The sequence below is a fragment of the Nannobrachium achirus genome (assembly GCF_963921795.1).
Source record: "Nannobrachium achirus genome assembly, chromosome: 11".
Classification (NCBI taxonomy): domain Eukaryota; kingdom Metazoa; phylum Chordata; class Actinopteri; order Myctophiformes; family Myctophidae; genus Nannobrachium; species Nannobrachium achirus.
In genome coordinates this window covers 9162284-9187558 of record NC_137820.1, presented here as the reverse complement: position 1 = coordinate 9187558, position 25275 = coordinate 9162284, and the positions used below count along the sequence as shown (strand labels likewise).

Genomic DNA, 25275 nt, shown 5'->3' with positions numbered 1-25275 from the left:
CAGATGCGACCGGCCAGGGGTGCGTTCAAGAGTATCGAAACGAGGTATCGTTCGTTTTTACGTGAACCGATACTCGATAGTATTGACGTCATGCAATCGATACCATTAAAAGTATCGCAGACGATACCCATCCCTACCTATGACAGACTATGACTGACTGTGCTGTTCTGCACTTGAAGCTATATGTATGCCTGCTAGATGCTGACTGATCCTGTTATGCTACTTTCATGTAGTTCTAGATTTTTATATTGATGCATTTTATTTATGTCGTTTTAGATTTGAACACTGATCACATTGAGGTATTAACACTGAGTCGCCTTGCTCCGCTTGTTTATCTTCCTGAGACTGTAGTTGTGGATGTTGATCCAGGTTGTGTTTGTTTGGTCTTTTCACAGAGAGTTACTACGACATACTGGTGCTGAATGGAGTCCAGAGGGTGGCAGTAAGAGCCTGTCAGACCTTCCCTGACAACACCATGCTGCAAGCTGCTGCACTGTCCTGTCTGGCTCTGCTGAGTGAGCGCACGCACACACACACACACACACACACACACACACACACACACACACACACACACACACACACACACACACACACACACACACACACACACACACACACACACACACACCTAGTGCACCATACTATCATTTTCTCTATCTGAAACACACGCATGCATATACAGTACAGATAGATAGATAGATAGATAGATAGATTTATTTATTTTCGTGTCGTGCACCAAAAAGGTGCCCAGCCCACATGGACTTACAGGACACATCATCATAAATAATTTCAAAGGTACCATACACTATACAGGTATACATTCAAAAATAAACAGACAAAAAGACTTTGCTTCAAACATACAAAACACTTTGTCTTTTTTCCCAAGCCTTACACACATAATCTGCCAAAAAGAAAATACCTTTACTAAAACATAATTCAAGTCCTTCATAAAATTCAAGTCCTTCATAATCGTCCAACCAAACAAAGTTAACACAAATAGATGACATTTTACCAAATAATCTATGTCTTAATTCATCATATAATGGACAATAAAACAAGAAATGAACCTCATTTTCAGTTTCCTTTCAATTTCCATTACTGTTTCACTTCCTTTGAGGTAGGAACGTGTCCACTCAAGCTGTTCATTCTAACACAAAATTAAAACACCCCTACCTAGTTACACATCTATACTATAATTTTGCGAATGTCTGAGTGAGTGTCTGTCTGTCTGTCTGAAACAGCGTTTCTCCTCAGTGGCTGGAGCAATTGATCTGAAATCGCATCACCATTAGCATATGAACACACCTAACATAACTGTGAAGCCCGTTTGTCACTTTCACAAATCATATACTGTATATTAGCATTTTTATGGTGTATCTACTATCTATTCTGCATCTAGCATGAGGCACATCTATTCTGCATCTAGCATGAGGCAACATGTTTAACCAGCTCTCTCTGTGTGTGTGTGTGTGTGTGTGTGTGTGTGTGTGTGTGTGTGTGTGTGTGTGTGTGTGTGTGTGTGTGTGTGTGTGTGTGTGTGTGTGTGTGCAGGCAGGCGGGTGTGTGCGCAGGCGGGTGGGCGGGCGGGCGGGCGGGCTGGGGGGGGGGGGGGGGTAGCCATTAAACGAAACGGGTATTTCTTACATTGATGCTCCTACATATTATCATGCAAGCACCAGTTAAAGTTACTTTCCATCCCTCATATACTGTGTGCACAGTGCACATCCCATAACCCACACACTGCACATAATTTCGGAGCTCATATCTTTGAACGGGTAAGGGCTAGTGTATTAAACTGTGCTTTCACTTTCACACAGAAGGGGAAATTCACAACGTACAACATGTAACACACAAAAGGTTGAGGACCACTGCTGTAACACAAACTACTCTACATTTCGCAGAGCTATCACAGTCGGTAGTTACAACAGAACCATTGGCAGTGGCTACTCATTTACAGTCTGGCAGGCTACAGAGAGACTGACCTTTTAGCCCTGCTAAGGGTGGCGCTCTACAGCAGGGGCGTCAATCGGGTATGGCAGGGGTATGCAGCTGCCATACCCTGGGTCCAGGGGGGAAAATAAAAGTTACTTTTAAATATAAATCCATGAATGTCTCTTTGTCTATCTGCGCTGGTTATTATGTTGTTAAATTACAGTAAAATAACTACAAATGCAAAATTTAACAAAATGGTCACTTTAACAAGGTATTATGATTATATTCTCCAGACTTGTAGGCTATTCTTCCTAGCTTGACAGGATGGTATATTCCCAGGTTCCGCAGGTCAGCTGCACAGATGCAATGCATTATTGTTAACTCATCTAGTGCCTTTCGCGTGATGTCACGCGATAAGTACTAGAGTACGTATAGTGCCGAATGCGTGATGTCGCGCGAAAAGTAATACATTACTGTAACGGCGAGTAAAAATACCTAGTACAATGGCCGACGCTCCGGAGACGAAATCCGCGCTGATTTGTCATCATCACGGCTCCACGAGCACACAATAGTCATCCCATAACATTGAGGTGGACGGCCGATCTCATCTTTAATGTCCATTATCTCAAAACAACACTTTAGAAGCGAAGATGGAGGCAGATGCTCGCTTATAAAACACATGTATAAACGCTCCTATGCAATCCAGCATGGCACCACGTAAACAATGATCAGTTCCGTCACAGGATCCGATGACGTCAGACCGGAAGTACTTCCGGTCTAGACTTCTGGCCTTCAAAATAAGACAATGGCCGTTAATGGGGCCGGGAGGGGGCACTCTGGACCCCCTAATCCGTTAATGTCCTGGGCTCTGGATGAGTTAATTGTGGCACGTTTACTAACATGCCAAGTTTAGCTGCACTTAAAACGACCGTTCTGGTTCCAGGCTGCCATATCCAGCCCAAGAAACCGAAAAAAAAGAAAAAAAAGAAAAAAAAAAGAAAAAAAAAAATAATCAGACATTGTGAAAATAGCCGATCTACATGCTCACAACGCCTTGCGCTTGTAGATCTGCTATTTTCACAATAGAACCGTGTTATACAAAATGTAATGCCTCTTTTTCAAGAGGACTCCCATCTTTGCCATACCCTAGCTTTTGCTGAACGGACGCCACTGCTCTAAGGAAGGAAATGCTGATTGTTCCGCCGGGTGTCCGTCCATCCTAAACAAGAATTCTTGAAAGCTGCTGGCAGGATTGGCTTGGAACTTTCTGTAAACCTTCATGCAATCAATTAGGGTGGACACTAGCGCTCCACAACATTTACTATGAATTATTCTATGCTGTGTGACTGTTAGGGCTGTCACAATTATTACATAATCGTCTAATCGCAATCATTTGACATGATCGCAATTATTTTGTCATAATCGTCATACTCGTTTCCGTGTTGAATCTTTTTTTTATATTTTCAAACATTTTCAAAACTAGTGGAAATAGCGACGCGATGGGTTGTGAGCTTGTAGATGGGCTAATGCTACTATCAATGTTCTTTTTTAAGTATAAAGTTGTCAAATATGTCAGTCATTTATTGTGTCATTTCTGCCATGTGCAACTTCAAAGCCTACGAGCCAAACAGAAATGTAATTGTCAACGACAAAAACACAATTAAATCATTAATCGCAATTATTTGAGTGACAATTAATCGTCATGTAGAATGTCACATCGTGACAGCCCTAGTGACTAGGGCATTCACCAAATATTAGAATATTCGAACATTCAAAGTCACTATTCAACGTTGTTCACCGAAGTCAAATATTCGCTTATATTATTTTAGTGTTTTCTCTTTAAAAAAGATATCGTTTATAAAGCTTGGCTAGATAGGAAGTCATAAGAATGAGTTGTCAATGCCCCTGGTGGATGAATTTGTTAATGCTCTATACCAGGGGTTCTCAAACCTTTTTAGGCCGTGACCCCCAAAATAAACATATTTGAACTGGGGACCCCCACCCTGACAAGCACTTGGAATTGTAGGTATTACATTTAATGTGACTCGGTTCCACAGATAAATATTGTGAAAATAGCAGATCTACATGCTCACAACGCCTTGCAACGCGAGACGTTGCGAGGCGTTGTGAGGCGAGCATGTAGATCAGCTATTTTCACAATGTTCGCCTCTTGCTTACTTAATATTTGACAGTTTGGCCAGTCCTGTCGAATGTTCGACTATTCGAATACTTTGAGGTCGAATAATTCGAATACCAAAAATCACTGTTCGTGACAGCCCTAGTGACTGTCTCCTCTCCCACAGCTGAAACCATCGTGCAGAGCAAGGCGGTGGCAGAGCAGGGCCTTGAAGCTGGCGAGGTGGAGGAGAACAGGGGGAAGGCGGAGGTGGAGGTGGAGGACCTGGGTCTGGAGTGGATGGAGGTGTGCTGCACTGCACTGGAGCTCCACGCTGCAGAGCCCGATGTACAGGTCAGGACTAACTAGGGACGGGACCATATGAACATTTCATATCACCATTATTGTGACAAAAGAAATCGTGATTTACGATATTATCGCGGGGTCCGCTCAATATGCAGACGGGCGGCTGTTCCGACTAGCGTCGGCAGGTTAGTTACTCGTCACGGTTACTGAGGTTAGGTTTAGGGTTAGGGTTAGGGTTAGGGTTAGGTTTAGGGTTAGGGTTAGCCTTAGTTTTAGTGTTGGCATTCCGGCCCGTCGGCATATTGATGTTGACCCTATTATCGCGATAATCAAAGTCCCTTATCCTGGGGCGGTTGCCAAAAAATAACAGATCTACAAGCTCACATGTATGTATGCATGTTTATTTTAACTGAACATATAGAATTTGAGATTAGTGAACTGATCAACGTTCCTAGTCAACATACCAGTAATTCTCATCTGATGTCACACTGGGACCTGGATTTTCACATCTGCTTTAAAGTCAGGATCCATTGATTGATTGACTGAAGAGTGAAGACTTTATGACTTTAGTACAGTTCACTGGTACAAGGTCAACTAAAAGGAGCTTTAGAGCTTATTTACACAGGAGAGCTTTAAGTATGTCATATAACATTGAATGACATGGATATAACACAGTACTATGCAGAGGATAACATCAATAGCAACATAATAATACTAAAATAATATTCATAAAGAAGAAGAAGAAAATAAATAAATGATATTTACAGTGGAAAAGAGGAGGTGAGTATGGGCTTAGTCTATTACAAGTTTCGAGTAGCACCCGCCTGTAAGTGACTTTTCAGACCGACTTTAAAGGAAGTTAGGGATTTACACTCCTTTAAGGCTTTCGGTAGGGCGTACCACATGTTAGTGGTATAGCAGGAGAACAAATTTGAACCTTTTTCTTAGAGTCAAATCTGGGTTGAACGTGATTTCTGGAGCTGCCTCTGGTGTTGTAATTGTGGACATCCTTGACATTTAGGAAGTATTTTTGTCAGGTACATGGGTATCTTAGTGGTGTACCATGACTGCTGAAGTTCTTCTTTGTCCATGACCTGTCAGAACACCTTGGAATAACTTTGGTTCCGAGCACAACTGTTGAGAAACCCTGTTTATATTGTCCTATTTGACACAACTTTAGTTTTGTTTGGTTTATGAGCCTTCTTCTTCCCACCAGGAAGCCGCATGTTGGGCGATTCACAGCCTGTTGTTACATGGAGATGGACTGAGCCATTCAGCAGAGGAGCAGGAGGAAAGGTACAATCATAACGATGATTAATATGATGATATACTTACCGGTAATTAACACCCAGAGTAAAAATTCTCAGTCACCAGAACTGAACACTGCATTCAAATACAAGTAATAGAGAAGGAGAAAAAACAAACCAAGAAAAGGACAGAAAAGGAAAGGGCTGTCACAATTATTACATAATCGTCTAATCGTGATTATTTGACATTATCGCAATTATTTTGTCATAATCGTCATAATCGTGAATGTTGAAAAATGTCCGAAATAGTGGAAATAGCAGATCTACAAGCTCACAACGCGTTGTGAGCTTGTCGATCGGCTATTTCCACTATCAAAGTTATTTTTTAAGTAGTAAGTTGTCAAATATGTCAGTAATTTCTTTGTATATTTAGGTTATGTGTCATATCTACCATGTACAACTTCAAAGCCTAAAAGCCAAACAGAAATGTAATTGTCAACGACAAAAACACAATTAAATCGTTAATCGCCAATTATTTGAGTGACAATTAATTGTCATGTAAAATGTCATATCGTGACAGCCCTAGGTGGCAGTCACTAAAACACTAGTCTCGCGTGGCCAGACTGTTGACTCCCGCGATTTGCAAATGCTCCCGTCATACAGTCTGGGGCTAAAGGAAGTCTTATGACGAGTATGGGATAAAGTGGAAGTGAAGCCTCCTCCCCACTTCCGTTTCGTTTTTAACATCGGGCACATTTATCCTAATATAAATAAAAAGCATCTAAGCATATTTAGCTTGCTGCTTAATCAGAAATGATATTGTAAAATATATTTTCATGAACGGAAATGCCAGCTTCACACATCAAGGGCACATTTTTATTTTTAATGGGTAGCGTGCGTAATGGAGCGAGATCAAAGAAGGTGCACACATCCAAACCTTTTGAAGGCGAACAAAGATCAAAGGCAATAAAGAAGAAGGTCCGCACACTGCTCCTGTAAGTGGCTTGGCTTATTCAGGCATCCAACGAGGAAACCACTCATTGGATGCCTAATATAATTTTTGTTATTTAGTATAGCTAAAATTACAAAGACACTTAACAAGGCTACGGTGTGCGGACCTTCTTTGTTGCCTGCGTAATAGAATGCCTTGTTCTCTGGTGGGGGTCATAATCGAGTTTCGTTGTGATTATGAAGCTCCACCGGCTATCTGTCACGTCACGTCACACTTTTGGCCCTACTCTTATCTCCGGAAGTGTTGCCCCTATCCATGCCGAACTTTGCACACACACTCCTTGGCTGGCAAACCACAACTTCCGCCCCTGATTTCTCACATGCCCCTCATCTAGCACCACCATCAGGACGATTTTTGCAAAACACATTTTTGGACACAGATTTCCTACAGATTTTGGCCTAAAATCCCGCAAAGCGGTACACAGTATGTCTAGAGTCATGTCAACATGGATCTGTCCCATTTCCCATATTCCCTCCTGATTTGCTACGATTGTCTTCTAGAGCAGGGGTTCCCAAACTTTTTTGTCTCAGGACACCCCATAAATATTTGTTTAATCCGAGGCACCCCTACATTATAATTTTCACTCCCAGCACCTTATATTTAGAGCATATCGTCGTTGTCGGGTGGAAACCTTGTATGTCCAAAACCGTTCGTTTTGTATTTATCGTCTATAAAATGTACTAAACTAGTGAAAACAGTGCGACAGTCTTGTATGATGAAGCAGGGCTTTGCTTTACCAAAAGACGTACACATTTGAAACTTGGAGATACGAGGTTTCTGCCCGACAGTGACACTATTTTAGTGATTATGTTGCATGGAAAACGTTGAGATAACAGCCATTTTGGTTAGAACTGACTGAAAATAACTTTGTACTTAAAGTTTAAAATGATAGCCTACTAAATATTTTTTTCAAGTGTCCAAATAAATTCCAAATATTATCAAATGATCTCGCGGCACCCCTGGACTGCCGTCACGGCACCCCAGGATGCCCCGTCACCCACTTTGAAAACCCCTGTTCTAGAGTTTGTGTATGCGACGTGACGGTCGCTCATCTCCCGTGTAGGGAGTCTTACTGGTGATTCTGTGTTTCTTCTCAGAGCTCCCGTCCACAGACAGCTGATGGCAGCCATGTTGCTCCACTCCTCCTCTCCCCGGGTGTTCAGCGCTGCTACCAGTGCCTTGTGCACGCTTATCACACGCAACCGTGAGGAACACCACCGTACATTTATTTCACATTTATTGACACCTGTGAATGACAAGTGGCTGTACTGTATGGCAGGGGTCTTCAATGTCTTCTGGCCAAGGACCCCTTAGTTGAGAGAGAGAGAGAGAGAGATGAAGCAGGGACCCCCACTACCTTTTCAGAGATTCCATAGTTTAATTAATTGACAGCACAATCATCCGTGTATTTTGGATTCATGTCAAATTGTGTTTTCAGATTTTTAACCACTTGAACCGTCAATACTTGACCTTTCACTCTGTACTTTTTCCCCTCTATACCAAACCTCTTTGCTGAAAATAGCCGATCTACAAGACTTATTACTTACTTATAGATTGTCTATTTTTGGCTTGAGTTCTCAGAATATGGGTTCAAGTGGTTAATATAAAAAGGTTTCTATAGCTCAAAGATGGCCCCCCTGTAGTAGCTCTGAGGACCTCCTAGGGGTCCCGGTCAACATGGGTCCCGGTCAACATGGGATTTTTTAGATTGTAATGTTTTTTGTTGTTGTAATTTTGTCATAATAACCTGACCTCTATGCTGTTCACTGTGTACTGTATATCAGTGGTTCTCAACCTTTTTAAGCTGGGGACCCCCACCACCCTACGAGCATTACATTTTGTTGAGGCATTATATTTTGTACAACACGGTTCTATTTTGAAAATAGCACGCGAGGCGTTGTGAGCATGTAGATTGGCTATTTTCACAATTTCTGCATCTAACATTTGACTATGTTTAATTTTATAGGTATTTAAGGTATTAGAAAGTCCTTAAATTGTCACTTTAGACATGTGCTTCAGAAATCTTCAGAAATTCTATACACTTAAACCTTATGTTGGTTCGTTTACTGTTGAGTGAGAAAACAACATTGCACATTAAGTTAATCATCTGGGGACCCCCCCAAAATAATTTGGGGCAACCCACAGGTTGAGAACCACTGCTGTATATTATAGTATGGGTCTATGGCATACATGGGTAACTGGTGGCCCGGGGGCCACATGCGGCCCCCAACCTCACTTAATGCGGCCCGCAGGTTAATATTATTGATTTCAGCTGTTACAATTCTAAATATGACCTGCTTTAATTCCGTCAGTCTATATTGGTAGCTTAATGACTAGTATAGTAGTATTTATGTCCAATGTATTTGCATTTAAGTTCATAAAGTTAACATGAGTATATCATTAAATGCGTTTGAAATTAAATCCAAATGTTACATTTCAGGATTCCAATTTAGAAATAACAAAAAAGAATTCAGGATTCCAATTCAAACAAAGCAAACATAGCCGATCTACAAGCTCCAAACGCATCGCAGCGCGATGCGTTTTGAGCTTGTAGATCTGCTATTTTTGCTTCTATTGTATGCAATACTACAATGACAAAGTAGGATGTAGCAATATGCAATGTGGCCCTCTGGAGTGAAGGTGGAAATATAGTGGCCCTCACCATCATCAAAGTTGCCCAACCCTGGTCTATGGGAACTCCTTTATTGGCGGAGAACTACTATTATCTGGTCCCACTATGGTAAAACACTCCCATTTGGCGCTCCAAACATAATACATGTTATACATTCACCCATTATTGTGTGTGTAGGTAAAATGCGGTCTCTGCTGCTGTCCAATGGCCTCCATGTGAACTTGGTGGAGATGATGAAGAGGCATGCCACTTCACTGGAGGTTTCCACCAGTGCCTGCAGACTTCTCCATCTCCTGTTCCAGGGCAGGTGAGGGGCCCACCCAGGCTTTCCTAACATGCTACTCCATGGTATTGAGAGGAAGGTCTTACGGTCTCATACCAGTATCTGCAGCACCCCATTGTCTATTCTTAACACATCTACTGCCTATTAATCTGAAGGGATGCTTGGTGCCTTGGTGCCGCGTCGTTTCCTCCGTAGGCCGCCACTATTATTTTGAAGGGCCGGAAGGGGGTTGTTTTTGTTTTTTTGGATTATCACTTGACGGCAACGATTACGTCATCTAGTCACATGACAGTGTGAGCCCAGAAGAGAAACATAGCTGCGCCCAGCCCGAGTCTATAGTGTACAGTATGGAGACCACCCTTTGTATAAAAATGTCTCTTTTGAGTAAATGAAGTCTCTTTATGGGCCTCTCAATGGATTTACTATGGAGGGCGTTCACTTCGCGTGCACGCCCGATGTGTGTTGTAAACAAATCGCGGACATTACCGATGCGGGCGCGAGCGGAGCGACGTACAGTAAGTAATTATACCTTTACTGTATATACAGTAAGATTCACAGTCCTCACCGTCAACGGCACCATGGTTTTAACCCTTTCAATGACGGTGAGGATTGTCAACGGCAGCAGAACTTTTAAGAAGGGTTTCAATACAAACTATGTGTGAACTCTCGACTGTGTCAACTGTGAAGCTCCTTTTGACAAGAGTAAGAGACAAATACATCTCACCAGCGCCAGCGGCCCCTCTAGGCCAGGGGTTTTCAAAGTGGGTGACGGGGCACCCTGGGGTGCCGCAACGGCAGTCCAGGGGTGCTGCGAGATAATTTGATAATATTTTGAATTTATTTGGACACTTGAAAAAACATTTTAAACTTGAAATACAAAGTTATTTTCAGTCAGTTATAACCAAAATGGCTATTATCTCAATGTTTTCCTCGCAATATAATCACTAAAATACAACGATATGCTATAACTATAAGGTGCTGGGAGTATAATGTAGCGATGCCTCGGATGAAAAAAATATTTATGGGGTACCCTGAGAAAAAGAAGTTTGGGAACCCTTGCTCTAGGCCAGGGGTCCTCAAATACAAATCTTGAAGGTCCAGAAATATTTTTTTGAAACAGGTCCGGGTCCGGAAAAAAAAGGCGAAGGCGAAATAAGGCGGATACATTAATACAGTATGTACTGTATGTATGTATGTTTATTATAATCATTAGAATTGTTTATTTTAATTATTATTATTATTATTTGGAACTTTGGAAATCTCAGTTGGAACTGTTACCCCTGCTACCCGATGCTGGATAAGCGGTTGAAGATGGATGGATGGATGAATGGATAATTATTTATGCATGTAGAGTAGGCTACATTATTTACATTTATTGTGTAGCAATAAAACACTGGCTTATAGTTTAATTATTGGAAACTAAAGAGCATAAATGCAATATTAGGCATGTCGTTCAGAATGGAAAATAAAGTGAAACTTAGCGTGAGGGGGAGAGGATTACTTGACATTCAGTTGACACACGTACTGCACAAGCCAGACTGTGCTGTTGCCTATGTCAAATGGCCAGTCAAATCAGGGTCAACGAGTCATAGTTATTAACCTAACACAGCCTAGGATAGCTGGCAATAATATGCGACGACACATCACATTGTTAAAGACGCATGATCACGCATCGCGAGTTTCGCGACCATTTCTCGTCTAATGCAAGCAGTCGGAGCCTTACATCGTGGATATTAATGTGTTGCTGTTGTCCTCTCCAATTGAACAGCCAAAGGTAGAAGATCTCTAAGTTATTAATCCAGTGGGAGCAATGGTTTCCAAGAGGTTTTAGCAACTTTTTCAGGCAGCGAGCGGCATGAGTGTGTGGAGAGGGGAGGGGAGGGGGGAGCAGCATGGAGAGCAGACTGCTTCGGAGGGAACTAAAACCTTTGATCTACAAGCCCACAGCACGTTGCACCCGCGACGCTTTGTGGGCTTGCAAATTGGCGTAGGGGACGGGGTGTGTCTTGTGAGCCTGTGTATGTGTTTGAGCGAATGAGCACATACACACCCACGCACACACAAACACAAATCACACACAGTCAGTCCGATCGTCAGATACAACTGTGCGGAGATTTCTCAGAAATGTGCCGCGGTCCGGACGGAGGTGCGCCTGGGTCCGGACATGGACCGCGGTCCGCCTATTGAGGACCCCTGCTCTAGGCCATGGTACTCCGAGTTTTATGTCAATCTGCCCATATGGATATCTGCTTTGCAAGTGTACATTTTAGCTTATTGCTATGCTCTAGGAAACAACACATCAACTTTATTAGGTTTTGGCGGAATAGCCTTTTGTATAAGAATAACTACCAATTCTACCTACATCTTTAACATCTTTGGGAGCCAACAAACACATCTGTCATGAGGGAAGGGGTGCACAGCTAAATCCATGGCAGTCCAACCAGTAAACAACGTTTTATCGTGTGTCTTCTGCAGGACGGCCAGTCTGGATGAGCTGAATATGGCCATGGGTCAGATCCTGAAAGCCATGAAGATCCACAATTTTGAACCGGAGCTCCAAATGGAGGCCCTACAGGCCAGTCTCACCTTCCTCTGCCCAGGTGCGTGTGTGTGTGCGTGTGTGCTCCAGGGGCATAGTTCCGCCGATTTAAAGCTATACTGTGTAAGTTGCTAAACTAGTGGTCAGTAGCGGTATTGCTGTTTTCGGCCGTTTTTCGCCCGGTGTCGCCGCGGACCACCGGAGCGGGGCCGCAAACCACCGCGACCGATACGAATCCGTAGAGGGGTAGAACGTAATTTTCTGACCAGGATTTGGGGAGTAAGAGGCAAGAATCCTTCACCATCGTAAACACTGTTACTGAGGGGGCTACTTCGTGAAGAGACGGCAAGACACACTATGATTGGCCGGTACTGTATCATGTGTGTATGATCCGCTGTCCGTTGTGATTGGCCAACGTATACACAACGTATACAGATGATGCAGATGACGTAATTTTGCCGCGAAATCCGGACCCCGGCCAGGATCATAGAAAACATATTTACAGAAGGCTTTAGGGGCTGAAATTAACGGAGTGGGTGTTCTAAAACTTTAGCGATTTAATAGTTAGGACAACTTTAAGATTTGTTTTATGAAAAAAGTTACATAGTATAACTTTAAAACGAATCCAATACGGAACTAAAACTTCTTATGTTTGGCCGCTAGTTGCAGCTGTTTTCCCCCCGCGAGGTACCAAAAATAATTTGTCTACATTGGACCCCATTCGTTTTCCCCTTTGATTTTCTAACCTTAATAAACGTTGTCATAAATACTTTATAGTTCCTGTCGCTAGTGGAAAACTCCCTTTCAATCAAGTTTTGTGCAAATATGGTCCCATTTGTGTTAAAATTGATGATATCGTTGCGGGGGGAGTGGCCAACTAAACTGATACTAGCCTGCTGTGTTCTTCTTCGTGTGCTTTAGTTCGGGAGGCTCAACACCACATTCTCCCATGTATCCCTGCGGTTCCACGCGACCGTTGGCAGCCAATAGCATTCCTTATGATTCCTGGGGTACCATTCAAACAATGATGGCGACACCCATACAAAAAAACATAATTTTCGCAGCATAGAAACCAATGGCTTCGCAGTGTCCATGTTTTTTTTTACAGTCTCTGGTGTGCTCGCATGCGTGAGAGAGTGAGAGACGATGTCAAAGTGATACCATATCCACCCTGCTCTGAGATTAAATGTAATGAGATGTTCAGATCAACAATAATTAGGACAATATGCATAACAATCCTTCTCTTGAGGATATCCTGAATAAACACTTTAATCAGATTGGTTAAATTAGATTTGTGTGTGTGTGCGTGCGTGTGCGTGTGCGTGTGCGTGTGTGTGTGTGTGTGTGTGTGTGTGTGTGTGTGTGTGTGTGTGTGTGTGTGTGTGTGTGTGTGGGGTGTGCAAGCATGCACACTTACAAAAATTAAGTAGACATAGATTTACATGGACCATTATAAATACTGTATATCAGGGAGTAGGGAGTATAAACTTCTTAAAAATACATCTTCTGCCCCATGTTTTATACCTGTTCCATGGTTTGCCAATCTTTATTCCTTTTTATTTAATTAGATAAACTAATCTCATCATTTATATGGGGAGGAAAAGCTATGGGAAGCGAGACTATCTACAAAGACCTAGATCTGACTGTGGACTGGTTGTACCCAATTTGAAGTGTTATCGCCGGGCGGCTAATATTTTTAAATTTGTTTGAACCCTGGATTGGATTGGAGCAAACATTAAGACAAAAATGAAGCCAACTTAATCTTTATTTATCTTTATTGGCCTTAATCACATCCAGCCTTCTCTCCCAATCAGTGTTCTTCTTCTGTTGTGATTCTTGTGAACACTTGACAAATATGGTCTCAGTTTAGATCATTTCGTCAGCCCCTATGAAGTATCAACAATCACCTGTTTACAGTATTAGATTAAAGGATTTGTATATCAATGGTATTTCTGCTGCTAACTTTAGGGAACTGTCATTTAAATTCGACCTTCCAAAATCTCACCTGTGTAGATACTTCAAAGTTAACTCTTATTCACTCATTGTAGGTTGTACTCTAATTTCATTAGAATGATAATTCAGACCAGTGTAAGCTTATATTTTGAGTTTCTTCTTGTGAACGTGTCATTCTCAGACAGGGGTCTGCAGGAACACGGCGTCTCGGTGGCAGACCCGGACACGGTGGACGTATCCCTGAAGGTCCTGAAGAACCAGTGTGTGCTGGAAGGGGCTCACACTGTCTACCTGGAGGTCCTCAACAGGGTAAGGGACTCTACAGAGAACCCCTCACAAACAGTGTTGATTTCGTCGACTAAAACTATGACGAAAAATGTTTGTCGACTGCGTCTTTTTTCACTGACGAAAACGAAATAAAAACGAAATAAAAACTAAGCTGCGATGACTAAACCTAAGACTAAATATATTGACAATTTCGTCAACAAAAATAAAAACTAGACTAAAACGTTAGGGAGGGACTAGTGCTGAAGAGAGTCATTTTATGTTTGGTTGCTCTCAGGTGTTGCGTGCTGAAAATAGCTGATCTACAAGCTCACAACGCGTCGCGCTGCGACGCGTTGTGAGCTTGTAGATCTGCTATTTTCAGCACACACCAAGGGGAAAATCAGTCATTACGATGCCATCAAGGCCTGCGAAAATACATTTCAGTTGACTAAATCAACTGTAGATTTAGTCGCCATAAAATCTCATGATATTTAGTCGACTAAACTTAGACGAAAACTAAAACTTTTCAGGAGACTAAAAACTAAATGAGATTTTATTAAAAAGACTGACTAAAACTAAATCAAAATTTGCTGTCAAAAACAACACTGCCTCACAAACACCACACATGTGAAGGGACAGTAAGCAGCAGAATACATCAGTAGTGCCTGTGGTGGTCATCCTTTACTGCAGGGGTCTTCAACATTTGGGTTAGGGTTAGGGTTAGGGTCAAGGACCCCTTAGTTGAGAGAGAGACTAGAAGCAGTGCTCTTCCGAGCACAGGTCTCCACCAGGCCACACAAATTGCCCTGTTATAGCGCCACCATGAGGCTGATTTGAGAAATTTCAAGTGGCATTTCTTCCTCTACCTAGTGGGAACGTGCACGCTCAATTTCACCAAGATTGCACGCTGTGTTCATGATTTGAGGCATTTTGTTCAAAACGGAGCAATCCTGCAAACTTTGGAAGCCAATTGTAGCCAATCAGGATGGAATATGGAAAATCGGACGTATCCATGATGATCACGTGACTGTAGAGATACTGTCTACCGATCTGTAGGAGTAGTGTACAGAAATGTGTTTTGCAAACATCGGCCTCATGGTGGCGCTATAACAGGGCCATTTGAAAAATGTGGGGCAGAGGTTCTGAATTGGCATCCAGGGAGTGTGTGTGCTCAGTTTGGCAGCGATCGGGCCAACGGCGCCGGAGATTAGCTGTACACAAACTCGGAGGACGGACGGTGGAGACAATGAAGCAGGGACTCTGTCTGCTCTCGAGTGAGGGTAGTGTTAACCAAAAAAGGCACTTGAATAAGTATTCCCAAAATACTCAAAATAGCAAAATATTCGTAAGTAGAAATTCAAGAGTCCTTTGTACAAAAAATCATGTGATTTATTCACCTTTGTGTCCAGGAAAAAAATGATAAAGAAATACAAACACAGTAGACGCTATTTACAATTCACTGGCCAGCAGTTGGCAACATGTCTTCCCTCTCCCACAGTTCTACTTTAACTCCCTGAGCTGTGGCAGGTCTCCCTTCTTATGAAGGCTAAGCCCCTCCCACTGGACCGTACCAACTCTGAATTGAATCCACAATTATATATATACCAGACTCTTTCCATGTCCAGAGACAATATCATGCATACACATTAGTAGCAAGTAGCAACACATTTAACGTAGCATCACAGACATTACTGACATAATGACTCCCATAATACTTAAACTCATTTCACTTCAACACAGATAATTGTTCAGCATGACTGTTGATTGAACACAGGTGTGCTAAACAAGCTCCCTACAATGGAGTCCACCATCAATCAATCAACAAAATACACTCAGTCAACATTCTCTGCAACTTCATGAATAGACTTTAACAAACTTAAACCTGTGTTATGTGATACAATTACAGTCAGTTAAAACTTATGAGGGGGAAAACATAAGAAAGGCTGCTAAATACAGTTAGTGGCAAATGGGAATTGCCACAGACTCCCACAACCTTATCATAGATTCCATATAAATTCATCGTTTGACAGTACAATCATCAGTTTATTTTGGATTCATGTCAATTTGTGCCGGGAACGCATTTTAGTGTAGTACAGTACAGTACATGTACAGTATGTAGCAACATATTTGTTTTTTTGTAATTTTTGAATAATATTTGACTTTATTCAGAAAACTTAGGTCAGGCCTAAATGGGTTAATAAACTTGACCTTTACTCTTTAATTAGTCTGCTCTTTTCCCCCTCTACACCAAAGCTCTTTGCCGAAAATAGCTGATCTACAAGCTCACAACGCCTCGCAGAGAGCTTGTAGATCGGCTATTTTTAGCTCAAGCCAACAAACTCTGAGGATTAAAGAGGCGAACATTTAGAAAGTAGCCACACACTCCATATATCTAGGTGTGCCCTGGGATCCTTTGGCTGTGTAAAGTGTGCCCTGGCAGAAAACAAAGTTGAGAAATACTGTACTAGTGTTGTTGCTGCTCTTGTACCACCATTATTATAGGCCGCTGGTGAGCGAACAAACTTCATATCCCATGATGCAACTCGGCCACTAACATCAGGAAGCATGTCATCTCCATAGGCTCCTATTCATTGCTGCTGCAAAGAAACGGCTTTATTTCGGAATCTACTTCCAAAAATGCTTTGAACACTGGGTCGTGACGATCGGCGCGGTTAGGACTTTTCATTTCCGTAAAATAAACATACTGTCCATTACAAGACCGTGAATTTCCACAACATGGACACGATAGTGGCTTCCGGGGCGCTTCAAAATAAAGCGCAAGTCAATTGGCGGCACTCATTAAAAACCCAGATGCAGGGAACTTTTTTAAACAGTTACAAAAATAGCAGCAAATGACTCTCGCTTAAAAACAAAAGACACATTCAGAATCAGAAAATGATCTCTAGGACATAGCAATACGATGCCTGATATTATGTTTGGAATGTTATGTAATGTAATCAAATAATCAAATTGATTTAATTTGTGCCTGACAAACATACCTTAAAATAGAAATGGTGTAAAAAAAAAAACTAAGAGCAAAACTAAGCCTGTGTGTGTGTGTGTGTGTGTGTGTGTGTGTGTGTGTGTGTGTGTGTGTGTGTGTGTGTGTGTGTGTGTGTGTGTGTGTGTGTGTGTGTGTGTGCGTGTGTGCGTGCGTGCGTGCGTGCGTGCGTGCGTGCGTGCGTGCGTGCGTGCGCGTGTGCGTGTGTAGTTTATCAGCAGTGTGTACATACAGGAGTGTGGTCTCAAAGTGTTGTCTTCCCTGGCTGACTGCTCCGGTGCAGTGGACCTGCTCTGCCAGCAGGGGGCCATAGACACTGTGCTACACACACTACAGATGTTTCCAAGGGAACGAGGTAGGTGCTGCTGAACCCCTCACCATGTGTTCTGTTGTTTATTTATTCTCACTGCTGTTTTGAAATGTTGTTAACTCGTTGATTGCCCCTTTCAAGATGGCCGCCAAGTACCAGGATGCCACATTCCTACATTTCTAGTGCACGGATCAATTTTTTGTGCACGGATCGTGCACGCCCATGCCTAGATTATGCACCATATGTGTAGTACTTTTTAACAGCTTTCAAACAAAAAAATCCGCTTGGAAATCCGTTCAGGCATTCATGAGATAGAAGCCTTCAAAGTCAGACAAAACAAACACTGCCACCTTCCTAAATTTCTAGTGCACGGATCAATTTCTAGTGCACGGATTGTGCACGCCCATGCCTAGATTATGCACCATATGTGTAGTACTTTTTAACAGCTTTCAAACTAAAAAATCCGCTTGGAAATCCGTTCAGGCATTCATGAGATAGAAGCCTTCAAAGTCAGACAAAACAAACACTGCCACCTTCCTAAATTTCTAGTGCACGGATCAATTTCTAGTGCACGGATTGTGCACGCCCATGCCTAGATTATGCACCATATGTGTAGTACTTTTTAACAGCTTTCAAACTAAAAAATCCGCTTGGAGATCCGTTCATTCATGAGATACAAGCCTTCAAAGTCAGACAAAACAAACATTTTGCCATTTTGAAAGATGTGTTTGTTATGGGGCTAAACATGCAATTTCGCGATTGCGATCATGCCTAATACATTTTAGGCATTTTTGGATTTTTTTTTTTATAAAAAGAAAATTTTGAAAAAAAAAAAAAAAAAAAATCAAAATGGCTGCCAACTCGGGAAACTCGGGCTGTGGCAGCCTGGGACTACTGTAATAACTCGGGAAACTCGGGCCTTGGCAATCAATGAGTTAAGGGCCAGACAATGGACAACTTAGTCCATTCTTGCGAGCCGATGCATACTCTTACTTTTAGAGCCAGTTCAATTCGCTTTGTCTCTGTCCAAACTACAATATGACCAGTGCTTAATTTGAGGGAGAACATGTTCTCTCACCTCTTTGATTGGATCTGGCAGCTATTTCATTGGTTCAGGGACCTTCCCTGTCAATCAAAACAGTGCTGTTTGGTCATTTATGTTTTCATCCTTCCAAATAGAGACCTTTTTGGCTGCAGCATTTTTCTTTACTTTATATTTTCATGTTTTTGTAAAATGTCTTGTAATTTTTTTCTGATGTGTTGCTTCATATAGGTGACACGCAATAGACAAGCTATATACACACATACATGGAGTCATAGAATTTTGTTCACAATAAAAATATATATCTTTAATTCATTGATTGCCATTTTCAAAATGGCCGCCAAGTTCCTCACTGCCACGTTCCTAAATTTCTAGTGCACAGATCAATTTTTAGTGCACGGATCGTGCACGCCCATGCCTAGATGATGCACCATATGTGTAGTACTTTTTCACAGCTTTCAAACAAAAAAATCCGCTTGGAAATCCGTTCAATCATTCATGAGATAGAAGCCAACAAAGTCAAACAAAACAAACAAACATGGCTGCCATTTTGAAAGATGTTTGTTATGGGGCTAAACATGCAATTTCGCGATTGCGATCATGCCTAATACATTTCAGGCATTTTTGGAATTTTCTTTGAAAAAAAATTGTTTTTGAAAAAAAAAAAAAAAAAAATGGCTGCCAACTCGGGAAACTCGGGCCGTGGCATCCTGGGGGTACTGAAATAACTCGGGAAACTCGGGCCTGGCATTTTATATACCAGTTATTCAGATTGATAATTTCAAATTGATAGATTGACTACCATTGCTCTGATGGGCCACATGTGCCAAATGTTTCTGCTGATGTTATACTGGGTGCGTACATGTAGGTCCCAAATAAAACCTGTAAATTGTTGCACGTGCGACAGTTTACGCGCGCAAATTAAGCACTGGCGGGTACCGTCATAATGTCGGCTGTTCGGTGCTGCAGAGATGTTGTGACTCCCCGAACCGAACCGAATTAAACTCGGCTCTAAGAGTGGAGTATGCATCGGCCCTTAGTCTCAAGGATTTCGGTAGAATGACCCCTTGACATAACTAAACGGGATCCGTCACATTTGTCACTAATGTGATTCATGATTAAATTGACATCACTTACTTCCTGGTGCCCCACAGAGATACACTACTGGGGTTTGACCCTCCTCTACTACCTCGTGTCCAAGAAGAAGCTGTCCAGGATGATCGTACCGGTTCTGGCCTCAGTTCTGGTCACCTCCCTGGTCCAGTACAAAGAGGACCCAGAGATGCTCCTGAAGGTGACCTGGAATGTTGATACCATCCTGTCAGGGACACTGTCTCTCACTCTGGGGTGTATAATGTATACAATATGCAAGATGCATACCAGTAAGACTCCCTAAATCGGGAGATAAGCGACCATCAGGTCGCATACACAAACTTTAGAAGGCAATCGTGGCCAATCAGGAGGGAATATGGGAAATGGGACAGATCCATGTTGATGACATGACTTTAGAGATACTGTGTACCGCTTTGTGTGACTTTAGGCCAAAATCTGTAGGAGCAGTTTACAGGCAATTAAAACAAACTAAAAACTCTTTATCCCAAATGCTATATGATATTATTTAGTTTTAGTTTTCTGGTAGTGAAACTGTTGTGTTGATGGTTATGTGATGTGTTTCTGTAGGGGTTCCAGGTGGCTCTGAGGATGCTAGATGCCTGTTCAGGAGCTGCTGCTGAGCTGCAGAGAGAAGACTTTGACCGACTGGTCTTTACACAGCTCAGAGAAGATACTCCTGATCACAGCAACAACCCAGTAAGTTGGTGTTAATTTAACTTTGAGAACATACCGATATAATCAATGGATAAATGAATAATGAGGATTTATTGTGTGTGTGTGTGTGTGTGTGTGTGTGTGTGTGTGTGTGTGTGTGTGTGTGTGTGTGTGTGTGTGTGTGTCTGTGTGTCTGTGTGTGTGTGTGTGCGTGCGTGCGTGCGTGCATTGCATGGAAACTTTCAACACCAAGATTGTTTGGGCTACTGCCCACTGTAGCCTTATCAGTCATTGATTGTAACAGAAAATAAAAGTCAAGAGATCCACATGGGAATGGTGTCATACATGACGTCAGTCTCTTCATAACAACATCTACTATAATGTTGTTACAAGTCCCTATTTGTGAAATGTTTCGGCCCAATCCAAGACCCCTCTTTGGAGCTACACTGTAAAAGCAAATTAGGCTCAAATAGGAATCACCCCCTTTTCATTTTCTTTCCTTTCTCTTCTCACCCTGCTCTCTGTATGTGTGTGTGTGTGTGTCTTAGCTCCGCAGGTCAGCGTGCCTGGCTCTGTCTAAGATGTGGTGTGACACTGAGCTGCGTTACTGCATGCTGGAGAAGGCTTGCGAGGATGGAGACGCGCTGATAGCAGAGTGTCTCATCCAGATGGGAGCTGACATCAACAGGAAGACCAAGACAGAGTCCCTCATCTACCAGGTGAGAGAGAGAGTTCACTGGACCTCACACAGACATCATCACGGTCAGGGCTCTACCAATTCTGAGTGGATTTTGGGCTGATGGCAGCCTGATTTTATACCACCTGCCATGCATTGTGAGCGTGTAGATAGATACAGTAGGCTGTTTTACACGTATGTAGTAAGTAACATTTAAAAGGGTGATTGCAGTGATGGAAAGTAACTAAGTACATTTACTTAAGAACATTTGATAATAGCCGATCTACAAACAACGCATTGTGAGATTGTAAATCTGCTATTTTCAAAAGATTTTTATACATTTGAAAAGGCACATTCTACCTAATGAGTACTAGTAGGGCAGGAGAGAGGGGTCTACCAGCACCCCAATGACATGTTTTCGAAACCTGTTTTTTTTTGGACCGTTATGATGTCTAGTTATGATTTCTGCTTGTTGCCGTCGCCAACTAATACCCCATGGGGTTCATTTTTAACCTTTTCTCACAACTATTCCCAATCTGAACCATACAATGGTCATAACAGAAAATGCCATAACGCTTGATGTAAACGACCTACAGGGACAAATGAACACACTTTTCTATATGATTTTGACCCAGGGAATTCATTAAAGTGGTTATTTTTTACATTTAAGCACATCTTGACCCTATTTCAGGACAGAAACGGCGAAGAATAACCCAAAAATGTTCAAAACACGTCTATACTTCTCTTTGTACAGATGAATTAAGGTGTATTCTTTTGATACCACAGGTTTTTTAGGACCCTTATGATGTCTAGTTATGATTTCTGCTTGTTGCCGTGGTCAACTAATGTCCCATGGGGTTAATTTTTAACCTTTTCTCACATATCCCCAATTAGTGTGGGGATTTAGGGGAGCAAATGCTAAATTCGTGCAATTTTGACTTAAAGCGCGAAATTTTGCACAGATGTAGCCCAGGGCTTGCTCTAATGATTTAGCTAGGGCGCCCGAGTCTGCGACCTTCGGGGTCTCCACAGCGGTCAAATCAAGTTGGGCTTCCATTGACTTTCTATACAGGAGGAAAATACCCAGAAAAAGATTTTTTTTCTGGGTATTTAAGGAGGATCTGAGGGGTCTAACTAGGGGTTTGTCATGATGCTGAATCCATTGCAGGCATTTGTTTTGCACAAAAAACATTCAGTGGGCTAGAAATGGCCTTAGAAAACAATACACGTATGGGTGAGTATTCATGTTAGTCGGAGGCCTTAGGGTTTTTTTTTCTCGTGCTAATCAGTCTAAAAGTTCAAGATTTTGCACAGATGTTGCTCAGGGCATGCTCTAATGATTTAACTAGGGCGCCCGAGTCTGCGACATTCGGGGTTGCCACAGCGGCCAAATCAAGTTGGGCTCCCATCGACTTTAGTGATGAAAAGTGATGAGTCATCACTTTTCAGAGTTGTGTGGGTGCTGTGGCGACCCCGAAGGTCGCAGACTCGGGCGCCCTAGCTAAATCATTAGAACATGCCCTGAGCTACATCTGTGCAAAATTTTGAACTTTTAGACTGATTAGCACAAGAAAAAAAACCCCTAAGGCCTCCGACTAACATGAATACTCACCCATACGTGTATTGTTTTCTGAGGCCATTTCTAGCCCACAGAATGTTTTTTGTGCAAAACAAATGCCTGCAATGGATTCAGCATCATGACAAACCCCTAGTTAGACCCCTCAGATCCTCCTTAAATACCCAGAAAAAAAATCTTTTTCTGGGTATTTTCCTCCTGTATAGAAAGTCAATGGAAGCCCAACTTGATTTGACCGCTGTGGCGACCCCGAAGGTCGCAGACTCGGGCGCCCTAGCTAAATCATTAGAGCAAGCCCTGGGCTACATCTGTGCAAAATTTCGCGCTTTAAGTCAAAATTGCACGAAATTATCATTTGCTCCCCTAAATCCCCACACTAATTGGAGATATGTGAGAAAAGGTTAAAAATGAACCCCATGGGACATTAGTTGACCACGGCAACAAGCAGAAATCATAACTAGACATCATAAGGGTCCTAAAAAACCTGTGGTATCAAAAGAATACACCTTAATTTATCTGTACAAAGAGAAGTATAGACGTGTTTTGAACATTTTTGGGTTATTTTTCACCGTTTCTGTACTGAAATAGGGTCAAGATGTGCATAAATGTTAAAAATAACACTTTAATGAATTCCCTGGGTCAAAATCATATAGAAAAGTGTGTTCATTTGTCCCTGTAGGTTGTTTACATCAAGCGTTATGGCATTTTCTGTTATGACCATTGTATGGTTCAGATCGGGAATAGTTGTGAGAAAAGGTTAAAAATGAACCCCATGGGGTATTAGTTGGCGACGGCAACAAGCAGAAATCATAACTAGACATCATAACGGTCCAAAAAAAACAGGTTTCGAAAACATGTCATTGGGGTGCTGGTAGACCCCTCTCTCCTGCCCTACTATACTTTTGGTACTTTTTTTACAACAAGGGTTCATATTTTAGATTGTAATTAAAGAATATAAAAGATGAGTGTTAAATTGATTTCATTTACTTCTTTCTATTGTTTTAGAGATTCTTATGTCAGTGCCTGGGGGCATGCATACAAGTGGCTAAATATGTCATTTTACACAGAATAAGCCCATTCCCAAGATACAACTCAACATTTCATGGTGGATGTGACTTATGGGGGGCTAGAAGTTTTACTGTAAATAGCAATAAAGAAACTGCTAGCTTATTGTGTCTAAAAATACATATTTAGCCACTTGTACGCATGCCCCCATGCGTACGCATGCCCCACATTTTAGCACGGTAAATGCGATAAAACAATAGAACGAAGCAAATGAAAACATTTTAACACTCACTTTTTCTTTTCTTTAATTACAATCTAAACCCTTGTTGTAAAAAACTAAAGTTGTCCTTGGGTACAACCCAAGGACAACAATACCAACTAGAAAACTGTTCCTTCGAAACAGTGTGGGCTCGCTTCCAACCCAAAACAATAATAGTAAAAGTGTCAAGTTCCCAGGCAATGCTCTCTTTCATTTTACTGACGTAAAATGGTAATGCAAATACAATGTAGACAAGCAGTGTTATTACATGAACTTAAAGGACCAGGTCACCTTTGGGACAACCAGATCTTATTTTATTGTTGTGTGGGACACGATCAACACAATGTTGAGTTATTTTTTGTGTTCAATCTGTGTTTTTAGATATTTTAGTATTTCAGTATGCTACAACTGGTCATATGATGCATTTTGCATCATATGATGCATGAGATGATGCAATATCATGCTACAAAGCATCATATGACCAGTTGTAGCATGCTGAAATACTAAAATATCTAAAAACAAAGATTGAACACAAGAAATTACTCAGGATTGTGTTGATCGTGTCCCACACAACAATAAAATAAGATCTGGTTGTCCCAGAGGTGACCTGGTCCTTTAACGGTATGGACAATTAAATCAAAATAAAATTAAATTAAAGCTGCAAGCAGCGATGACCGGGCCCTCGCAGCTCTACCCACGTCACAAGGGGCAGCGGTTACACTATTACACTTATTGCCCTTTTACACTTATTGCCCTATTACACTATTACACTATTACACTATTACACTATTACAATTATTACACTATTACACTTATTACACTATTACACTATTACACTTATTGCCCTATTACACTATTACACTATTACACTATTACACTTATTACACTATTACACTTATTATACTATTACACTATTACACTATTACACTTATTACACTATTACACTTATTACACTATTACACTATTGCACTATTACACTTATTACACTATTACACTTATTGTGCTATTACACTATTACACTTATTACACTATTACACTATTACACGTATTGTGCTATTACACTATTACACTTATTACACTATTACACTATTACACTTATTACACTATTACACTTATTGTGCTATTACACTATTACACTTAATACACTATTACACTTATTGCGCTATTACACTATTACACTTATTACACTATTACACTTATTGCACTATTACACTTATTGTGCTATTACACTATTACACTTATTGCCCTTTTACACTTATTGCCCTATTACACTATTACAATTATTACACTATTACACTATTACACTTATTACACTATTACACTTATTGCCCTATTACACTATTACACTA

General features: G+C 41.5%; 1 protein-coding gene across 1 annotated transcript in view; it reads left to right on the top strand.

Annotated features, from left to right (window-relative positions):
- lrrk2 (leucine-rich repeat kinase 2) overlaps positions 1 to 25275 on the top strand; it is a gene marked incomplete at its 5' end in the record, with an annotated part of 113487 nt that overhangs the window by 20675 nt on the left and 67537 nt on the right. Inside the window, 11 exons of the mRNA XM_080736640.1 lie at positions 396 to 515; positions 4239 to 4405; positions 5574 to 5653; positions 7714 to 7820; positions 9426 to 9555; positions 12007 to 12131; positions 14205 to 14332; positions 17502 to 17646; positions 19798 to 19937; positions 20324 to 20452; positions 20959 to 21129. Of these exons, the coding sequence (XP_080592766.1) occupies positions 396 to 515; positions 4239 to 4405; positions 5574 to 5653; positions 7714 to 7820; positions 9426 to 9555; positions 12007 to 12131; positions 14205 to 14332; positions 17502 to 17646; positions 19798 to 19937; positions 20324 to 20452; positions 20959 to 21129 (1442 nt within the window). The remainder of the gene's footprint in view (positions 1 to 395; positions 516 to 4238; positions 4406 to 5573; positions 5654 to 7713; positions 7821 to 9425; positions 9556 to 12006; positions 12132 to 14204; positions 14333 to 17501; positions 17647 to 19797; positions 19938 to 20323; positions 20453 to 20958; positions 21130 to 25275) is intronic.